A 10,111-nucleotide genomic window follows, 5' to 3' on the forward strand; every position below is an offset into this window, starting at 1 on the left:
AACAAAATTCAAATATAAAAATTTATATAAATCAAACTATGTGTGATAAGAACAGCATTAATCATGTGTTATAAGAACGTCTATGAAAACATTCAATTAATGCTACAATAGAATGACTTACAATAGCACACAAAAAAGTGCTATTGTATGGGGTGATCCTATTATAGTTGGGGCAGAGATAGATAGCGTTTGATAATTCGCTATCAATGACATATAATAACATTTCTTTAGATCTAACAAAACTCATATTTGTTGTAGTGTTTCTAGAAGATTCGGCGAATAACCTCAGACTAAATCACTCTTCTCAAATCCTTGCTCCAGCTTTGCCTCTTCCCTCCACGGAGTCAGCTTGCAACAACTACAAGGTTTATAAACTCTCGTTAACAAACCTCTCTCTCATTAACAAAGACTTAATTATTGCATTAGCAAACAGTTACAACAAATTCAGAAACACTAAAAAGGTATATCACAAGAAAATCTGTAGGTTATTGTAATCTATCAGAAACGGTTATTGTAATGTATATTGTTGAAACTCAAAAGGGTTTTTGAAGGTAAAGTTGTAGATAAAGTAAGCTAAAGTTGCAGACACATTCTAAATGCTTTACAGTTTTTAAAAGTCTTGCATTTGTTCTCATCGATCAACAAAAGCTTCACTTCTTCTTTAGACAATCCATCTTTCAAAATCGCACAAGTCTTCTCCAGCAAAGTTCTAGCTTCTTTCACACCCAAATAAGTAAACAGAGAGATAATATATCGCATTGGTAAAGTCACAACAGAAGTGAAGCCACCAAACTTAAGAAGAAGAAACTAACCACCATGAAAGAGAAAAAACATGAGCAAGCTTCAAAGCAAAGACGCGTGAAGGAGAAGAGCAAACAAAACACGAAGCCGCTTGAAGAGACTTCTTGACTCTTCTCTTCACCAACATTCATAGTAATTTCAAGTTTCAAACACATAGCTTATCTCAAAAATTCATCTCAAATTCTCACATTTACAGCTTTGAAATCTTCCACAATCCCTCAAATTAAGAGACATAAAAAAACAGAATTTTGTTAACTGGAAACAAAAAGTAGAAAAAACAAAAAAAGTAGAAGAATCATAGTTAGATAGACTAAAACAATCACTGAACGCTTATGCGATCGTCGGAATTATCAAGAATAAGAATTTAGTTGAGATGCGCAGAAGATAAACAATTTTGTTAGGTTGAAATTCTGAAATCGATTGATGAAGAGAAGACAATTATGTGTTCATTGTGGCAATTTGTAAGCTGATCTGTATTATTTGTTTTAATTTAATTGGTCAATGATATTAACTGATGTGTCAATAAGAGCTTCAAAGTTGAGGCTGATATGTCATGCTATGGTGAGAAACATTATAGTTTTATTGTATTGATTTTCCATATTCTCCATTTTTTTCTTTTTTGACAGGTTTGTAGTACATTGTGTTCTGCTTTTGCTATCTTGTAGATCATTTACATATATAATTAAACCCAATTAACACCTACAATTCCAACCATGAACTTCAGAGGGCATTGTTAATTTGTTATAACACCTACTTCTTTAAATGTCTTTCGTGTGTTATTAGTTAATATGGTTCACCTATTAACAGTAAACACAATATCAATTGCTTTAGCTAGGTTTTTGTGTCACAATAGCCACAATGTTACATCCCTCTAGGACTTCACCGGTTTCAGTTTTTTAGTTATATATACTGACTATTTCTTCTTCATTGACTTCTCTTGATTCTTTAAAAAAAATATTGATTCTTGCTCAAGAAACGAGAAAGAGAACTGGAAGTTGAAACCATATTTTACTTTGGTTCTGGTTTACTCTGTAATTTATCTATATGTATAAGAAAAAAAAATATTAATTTAATATGAATTATGGTTTTGGGATTGCTGACCAAATTTTTTTTTAACTAAATTAGATTAAAAAAAAGGTAAAATTTGGGGAAAAGTCAAATAAAAGCATGAACTATTTTAAAATGGTGAAAAAACATGAATTTTGTTGGTGATGAAGTAAATTATCTAATTGTTATTGATTTTCCAAATAAATCATGAATTTTTGGTGACTTTACCAAATAATGCACGATGTTAATGGATTTTGTTATTAAGTCGTTAGTCTGATGAGGATCAATGTTTCTATGTGTGAAATTCTTATTATCTGTTGTAAACAAACAAAACATACCAAATATATATATATATATATATATATATATATATATATGTCGTAATAGAACAAAATTGAAGAAATGGTGGTGTTTTAATTTGACAAAATTATTTTGGTTTAATGAGAGAAAATGACACAATTTATTTGTTTTATATCAAGGTGAAGAAATGGTGAATATTTATAATCTTTTTTCTTCTAGGATTAATGATTGTATAATTTCCATAATTTTGGTATTATATTAATTACGTGAGTATGTTTTTTGTAATTATCTTTTAATAATTTTTACTTTAATATTGATTTGAATTATCCTTTCACAGTTTTAAAAATTAACAAAATTACAGAATTTTTGTTCATATACGTAGGTTGTGTTATATTTTTCTTATTATCTTTTACATTTTTAATTGTTTAAAACAAATTTTATGTATATGTACGTATTAGATATATAGAAACTATGTACTTAGATAAAGAATTCATTGCTTTATTTCTGTACTAGATAAGGGCACACACGATGTACAGGTATAAAAATTGTTAAAAAACAAAATCCTAAACCTTAAATAATTTTTTGAAAATATATAAAAAAAAAATATTTCCTAAAGTAAATATATAAATAATTTAAGTTAGAGAATATTTGTATTTACCTTCATACATTTATTTACATTTATAAATTTTTAACTATTATTATTGTCAAATTTCAAAAACGTTTCACAACTTATTTACAAAATATTTTACATTCAACAAATTCATCAAAGCAACATTTAATAAGTAACCACATATAAATTTACTCTATGTTTTACCATTAAAAATATGTTTTTACACCCAAAATTATTTTATTGTTAAAGTATGCTCTTTATCACCACCTATAAAATGTCTTCTAAACAAATTAAACAAATTTTATGTTGTTTTACTTTCAGTTTGGCATAATTATAGTTCTTATAATTACTAAAATTGTTTTGTGACATAATTTCTTTAACCATGAAATTTTTTTTACTCCAAAGATATTTTGGATGAACAATTGGTGAAAATTATCTACTCGATTACAATGATTTTATGACTAACCCAATAAAAGTTGAGAAATTGAGAAAAGTTAATATAATAATAAAAATAAAAATTTGAAAATTATAATCAGGATATATATATATATATAAGTCTTAGATAACTAGATATACAAAATAGAAACTTTATATACAATCCAAAACATGACATATGTCATAATCACGTTAAGGATCAACAACCAATTTACTCTTCAGAATTATCCAATTGTACTTAACTAACTTAAAGCTAAGACCTCGTCTCAAATATTCTCGAATCACAAATTCTCAACTTATTTTTACCTGAATCAAAAATGATCATATATATTTCTATATACCTGGTTTAAACGGTTTTGCGAACCTAATTCGATAGAAAACCACATAAATCCGGTTTGAAACCAATATTATAATGGTATACTGTTCCGAATTCCCAAATTTGAAACCGCTTCTCAATTATTCGATCAAGCAGCTCTTGTTTCAATACCAGAATCATCAACATTATTCAGAAAAGACAACTTTAAATTTTGACCAAAAACATCAACCACCGACTTATCTTCCAAATTTATAATGCTACTAACTATAGAATCATTTTTGTAACCTCCATCAGTGTCTCCATCCTCGATTAAATTAGTGGGTTTATATACTTCAATTTCTTTTTTTGTATCAGATAGCTTCCATTGAAAAACCCGCACGAATCAAAAACCCACACAATAGATCGACAAAATTATATAAGAAAAAAAAATCAAAGATCAAAGCTTTTGATAGAAACATGTAATGTTATGTAGATATAATGTTATTTTCTTCATTAGCTGTCTTATTATGTTTCAAAAATAATAATTATTTTGACATAACTTCTGTTATTCTTTTTAAATTTGTTATTCACTATTTATTTATTAATAAGCTAATAATATACATGATTAGTGAATTACTTGTTTATTTATACATGTCAAAATCTTATCGAGAAAACACGTATTATATAAGTAATGTACAATGGAAAATAGATTAGTTTTGTTAACTTTCTTTTTTGATTTAATTTTTTTTAGATATAAACATGTAAATTTTATTTAGATTTGATGTTTTTTCCTTAATTATCTGTTTTAAAAAATAATTTTTTTGACATGTGTCAACATCTCATCAGTATACTTGACAAGTGTCATGATCATGTTAATGAATAATTTGAAAACCCTATTTTAAATATTTTTAAGATAATAAAAAAAATAGTTCAAACTTCAATTCAAGCTTTTTTTTCCGAAGACTGCCAATCAGTTTTTCATGATTTTCATTTTCTTCGTGTTCTTCGCATGTGCCTTCACAAATCTTGTTGCAGTACTGAGTGTCCGAAATTGGTTAACCATAAAGACATAAAATTTATTTTTTTATTTTTTTGTGCAAACAATAACATAAAATTTTATGTGTTAGGTTATATAGTATAATTATACGACCAAATATGGATGACGCACATAGTATATTTATTTTACCATGTAGTGGTTGAGAATCTTTTGTAACAGTGAAACTTTGATATGGATGATACATAGTATATTTATCTTAGTTGTTTTTTTTAAATATAATAAGATTACAATTATCTTACGCTTTTTTTACAAAGCTTTAAAACTGTGATTTTTTATCGTTAAAATTGACATGTGTTACGATCAGATGAGTTACTAATTTTGATATTTAATCGTTAAAATTGACACGTGTCATGATCAGGTGAATTTTTAACTTTGATCTCTAATCGTTAAAACTAACAAGTGTCACAATCTGGTGACTTACTAACTTTGAGAACCAAGGTTTATATAATAAGATTTGGGTATCAAAATGCTACTAAATATTTTCTCATCCTACACAAAAGAGACATACTTGGGTTCATCCATAGGGGTGAACCTCTTCATTCACCCTCTTATAAAATAAGGAAATAAAATTTGTATACATTATTATAAAATTAAAAACTTAAATCATTTGTTTATAAACCCAAACCGACATATAATTTCATTCTAATTGTAAAATCTAAATCTTAACCATCTCATTTGTAAACCCAAACCGACATATAATTTTGTTCTAATTGTAAAATCTTAACTTTAACCATCTCATTTGTAAACTCAAACCGATATATAATTTTGTTTTAATTGTAAAATCTAAACCCTACCCACCTCATTTGTAAACCCAAACCAACATATAATTTTGTTCTAATTCTAAAATCTAAATTCTAACCACCTCATTTGTAAACCCAAACCAACATATAGTTTTGTTTTAATTGTAAAATTGAAACCATAATTCTCATTTATAAACTCAAACCGATATATAACCTCATTTAATTGTAAAATCTAAAGCAAACCAATATTTAATTTTCCTTAAATAAAAGTATACAGAATTTGTTTCCTTAATTTGTTTTGCTTTTTAATTTAATTATGATTTATTTTTTAAATAAAATATTAGATAAAATATTCGGATTGGTTGAGAGAGGAGGGGGTAAATACAAAGGTTAACCCCTAGCGGTGAACCTAAGTATTTATCTACACAAAATAAAGCACAAATTTAAACTTTAAAGAGAAAAAAGAACAATTCTTAGGTTCACTCCTAAGATGAACACTTTTGTTCACTTCTTCTTATTTTATCCAATGATAATTTGATATGTTACAGTACATTTAATAAACTATTTATTCATTTCCTTATAAAATAAGGAAACAAAATATGTATATATTATTATAAGATTAAAAACTCAAACCGCTCTTTTATAAACCCAAACCGATATATAATTTCATTTTAATTGTAAAATCTAAACCCTAACCATTTCATTTGTAAACCCAAACCGACATATAATTTCATTTTAATTGTAAAATCTAAACCCTAACCATTTCATTTGTAAACCCAAACCGACATATAATTTCATTTTAATTGTAAAATCTAAACCCTAACCATTTCATTTGTAAACCCAAACCGACATATAATTTCATTTTAATTGTAAAATCTAAACCCTAACCATTTCATTTGTAAACCCAAACCGACATATAATTTCATTTTAATTGTAAAATCTAAACCCTAACCATTTCATTTGTAAACCCAAACCGACATATAATTTCATTTTAATTGTAAAATCTAAACCCTAACCATTTCATTTGTAAACCCAAACCGACATATAATTTCATTTTAATTGTAAAATCTAAACCCTAACCATTTCATTTGTAAACCCAAACCGACATATAATTTCATTTTAATTGTAAAATCTAAACCCTAACCATTTCATTTGTAAACCCAAACCGACATATAATTTCATTTTAATTGTAAAATCTAAACCCTAACCATTTCATTTGTAAACCCAAACCGACATATAATTTCATTTTAATTGTAAAATCTAAACCCTAACCATTTCATTTGTAAACCCAAACCGACATATAATTTTGTTCTAATTATAAAATCTAAACCCTAACTATCTCATTTATAAACTCAAACCGACACATAATTTTGTTGTGATTGTAAAATCTAAACCAAACCAAGCCAATACTTAACTTTCCTAAATCTAAACCAAGTCAATACTTAACAAAGGGGTTCACCTTATGAGTGAACTAAGTATTTTTTGAGAAAAAAAGGTAAAAGAAATCGAAAGTTTCTTGTTCTTAGAGTTTAGTAAGAACAATAAGACATATGTATCAACATATACATATAAGACCATTAGACAGAGTCCTTACATAAAAATCCTTCCTTTTCTATCTGCAAATTGCAATTTCTAGTGCAGAAAAATCTCAAATGGCCAAAGAGCTTAAAGAGCAAAAGTGTTTTCCCTTCAAGAGAGAGAGAGATCATGTAAAGTCTTAGTCTTTGTTCTGAGAAACACCAATGAGTTTGAGAAACTTTTATCTTCTTTCATATCATGTGAAGAAGCTCTGCTTGAGGGAATGATCCATTCGACGGCACATCAAGAAGAAGATCTTGATCAGAAATATCATTATCTTCATAGCTAAACACTAGAGATCCACCACAGCTCATAGGGTTAAAGGAAGAGACACTATTCTCTAAAATCTCTTCTGTTTTGATGTGGTTTGATCTAATCTTCATCACTTGGCTTCTCATCACAACCCTTGTCTCTGAAGGATACAAAACCTCAATATAATCAGAAACAGACAGATATTATCGCAGAAACTTATGGATTGACTCAAGAATCTTAATTGACCTGAGAAGTTTTGGTTTAAGCTTTCACAAGGTCTTTCAATGGTTACAAGACTATTATTATTTGATGGACTCAGGTTTGAGACCCTTGATGGTGTAGTGACAGAGTCTTCAATCTCTTTTCTCTGTTCCTGAAGCAAAGAGATTAAGTGAACAAAGTCCAAAAGTATAGAAACTATTTGTTTCAAGAAAAGAGTATATGTTGAAAACCTTGAGCATGTAATAGCTTTCCAACAAATGGGATTTGTTAGGATCGGATAAAGCAAGCTTTGCAAGAGTCTTGATGTCTTCAAGTTTTGATCCAGATGAAGAAGATGTCTCAAAAACACCATCTGCTACAAGTTGTTGAAACAAGGAGAAGTTCTCTTTGAATTGAGAACTCTCAAACATGCTTCTGAGGCTGGTAAAGGAGAAAACAGGGAAGTATAAGAAGAACTCGAATAAGCCACTGAAATTTGTAAATACTGAAGTTTCATTGAGTTAAATTACCTATCAGGACGATCAACAGAGTCAACTTGAGGAAGTAATTTCATTAGTTTTTTCTGTTCTTCCTCAGTGAATTTTTCTATGAACTCATTGAAGTTGAAAACATCCTGCAGGGATATGTTCCCAAGTCAACTTAAGGCAATCAATTGATTTTTGAAGAAACACAGTTGTTGGTATGCAAATGAAGTTACCTTTAAATCTATGCTACAGAGTAGTAAACTATGTCTTCCTAAGACTTGAGACTTGCTCCTGCAACAAAAAAGGGTCATCAGAATCTCCAAAAGCAATCTTCGATCTTTATTGTCTTCCACAAGTTATTTACCTCTTCAGTAACTCCTGCTTTATAGCTTTGCCACCAAACTTAGCAGAATGAACTGATGAGGACTTGCTGCTCTCAACTAAGAATGAGCTAGCTTCAGATTCCTCTTCTCGAGCACCCGAGCTGTGAGGATCTCTCATAAGAACACTCCCATGTCCTAACAACATTGGTGTTTCATTCTCAAAAAGTAAATCACATTCTGAAGAACCAGAGAGACAAGAAGACTGCTGTTCTTGTAGAATGGTATAAAGATCCTTTGTGAGTTTTTCAACAGAAGAAGCAGCCTTTGGACGGCCCACACCTGTCCTCCTCTTACAAGGAAACGTCGTTTCCCACGCATTAGATTGTGCACAGCTCTCAGAGTTTGATACAACCGATCCTGAACTCGATCTATTGCTAGCATCTTCGTCCAGAGCCTTCCTCTTGAAACCGGTACTGAATTCCAAGTTTGCTCTTTTAACTGTGAAATTTTCTTGATATGTCTTTCTCTTGGGAATCTTTTTGTTCAAAGACATTCCTTTAATCATCACCCTTTGATGAGCTCTACGATCCTCAATCTCTATCTCATCACCTTCAGCACGAGAATGAAGAGGTGTGTAGTTCACTAATGTTCCCTTAGTTCTCCACCTAGAACCACACGCATTGCACAACACCGGCTTCTCTGGTGGCCCGTTTCGCCATAGAGGTGTGCCTGTTTACAAATATGTTCCCAATGATCAAACACTCAATAGTAGGAACAACAAGAACAATGAATGATACTTTCAAGACCAAACAATCAATCTTAATACGTGCTTAACATCATAATATATTGAGTCTCAGACACAATCTATGAGTTCACTGTTCATTTGATAAACAATTCAAAGCTCAATAAGAGTGATCAAAAGCAACAAAGGACCCTACATAGAACGTGGTCTTGTGATCATAATAAACACAGACACAAACCAAACCAAATCATTTTAAAATGCTCAATCTTGTTCATGTCTCCAAAGTAACGTTTGCATTATCACACAGTTCTTGAATAGTCAAAGAAATCAAATCGAGAATTGAAGAAACAAGAACTCACTTGTAACTCCACAGTGATAGCAAGGCCCTTGCTTACCCATCCCTTTTTATTTTCACTTTTTTTCAAAAAATTATACAATTTCAGAGAATTTGTGAAATTGAGTTTTAAGGTTGTTTACTAATTTCAGCTATACAAAGACTGGGTTTTGGGAAGCTTATCTACGAAGAAAAAAAAACCCAGAAGAAAAAAAAGAAGAGTTTTATGTTTGCAGAAGAAAGCCAAAATAAAAACCCAGAAAACAAAACACAAAAAGTGTTTTAAAAAAAAAAAAAAAACCTCAACCAAGAAAATGAAAAAACAAGAACAGCCCAGAAAATATTCAAAAAATCCGAAATCAAGAAGAAGGTTTTTTTATTTATGGGTTTTTTTTTTTTTTTGCTTTGAGCCTTTGAGCTTAATCAGTCTAATGCAAAGAAAAAACAGGTTCCAATAGAAAAGAGAAGAGACTTATTGAGAGAGGAATCTAACAAATGGCTGTGAAAAAGGGAAAGAGAGAGAAAGTGTGGTTTATAAGAGAGGGTGTGATTTGTTTTTTGCATTTTTTTGTGTTTAATGTGAAAAAATGGCTTTTTAAATTATTTAATTTGGTCTGTAATTTGTATATAATGAGAAAGGTAATGTTTAAGCTTCTTCTCCTGGCTTAGCTTTTTTTCATCTAATGTTTTACAGATTTTTTTCTAATTACTTGGTTACCTTAAATGATTTTTTCCCCATCTGGTTAATGTAGTAATTAAAAATACTATATATATATATATATATAATAAGTTAACTAATATTAGCTGATTTATATTAATTGTGTTTCTTCCATGTGTCCAAAAACCTCTGTGAAAATGCTATGAAAATAATATATATTTCCATATTGTTATTTTAATTAAATATTAAGTGA

The 10,111-nt window shown here is 29.3% G+C and overlaps 1 protein-coding gene across 2 annotated transcripts; it reads right to left on the reverse strand.

Moving 5' to 3' along the window:
- Positions 6,782-9,503, reverse strand: LOC104760177 (GATA transcription factor 27-like). 2 transcript variants are annotated; one of them, XM_010483060.2, is made up of 7 exons: positions 9,226-9,503; positions 8,166-8,853; positions 8,035-8,092; positions 7,847-7,950; positions 7,568-7,757; positions 7,362-7,482; positions 6,782-7,275 (listed from the first exon to the last, which is right to left on the reverse strand). In XM_010483060.2, the coding sequence occupies exons 1-7, from the start codon at positions 9,263-9,265 to the stop codon at positions 7,055-7,057; spliced, it is 1,422 nt and encodes a 473-aa protein (XP_010481362.1). In that variant the 5' UTR covers positions 9,266-9,503; the 3' UTR covers positions 6,782-7,054. The 2 variants fall into 2 exon arrangements, with proteins under 2 accessions (XP_010481362.1, XP_010481361.1); XM_010483059.2 differs by having other exon boundaries at positions 7,362-7,488.

This window comes from Camelina sativa, chromosome 18 (genome assembly GCF_000633955.1).
Source record: "Camelina sativa cultivar DH55 chromosome 18, Cs, whole genome shotgun sequence".
In the NCBI taxonomy this organism is placed as follows: Eukaryota; Viridiplantae; Streptophyta; class Magnoliopsida; order Brassicales; family Brassicaceae; genus Camelina; species Camelina sativa.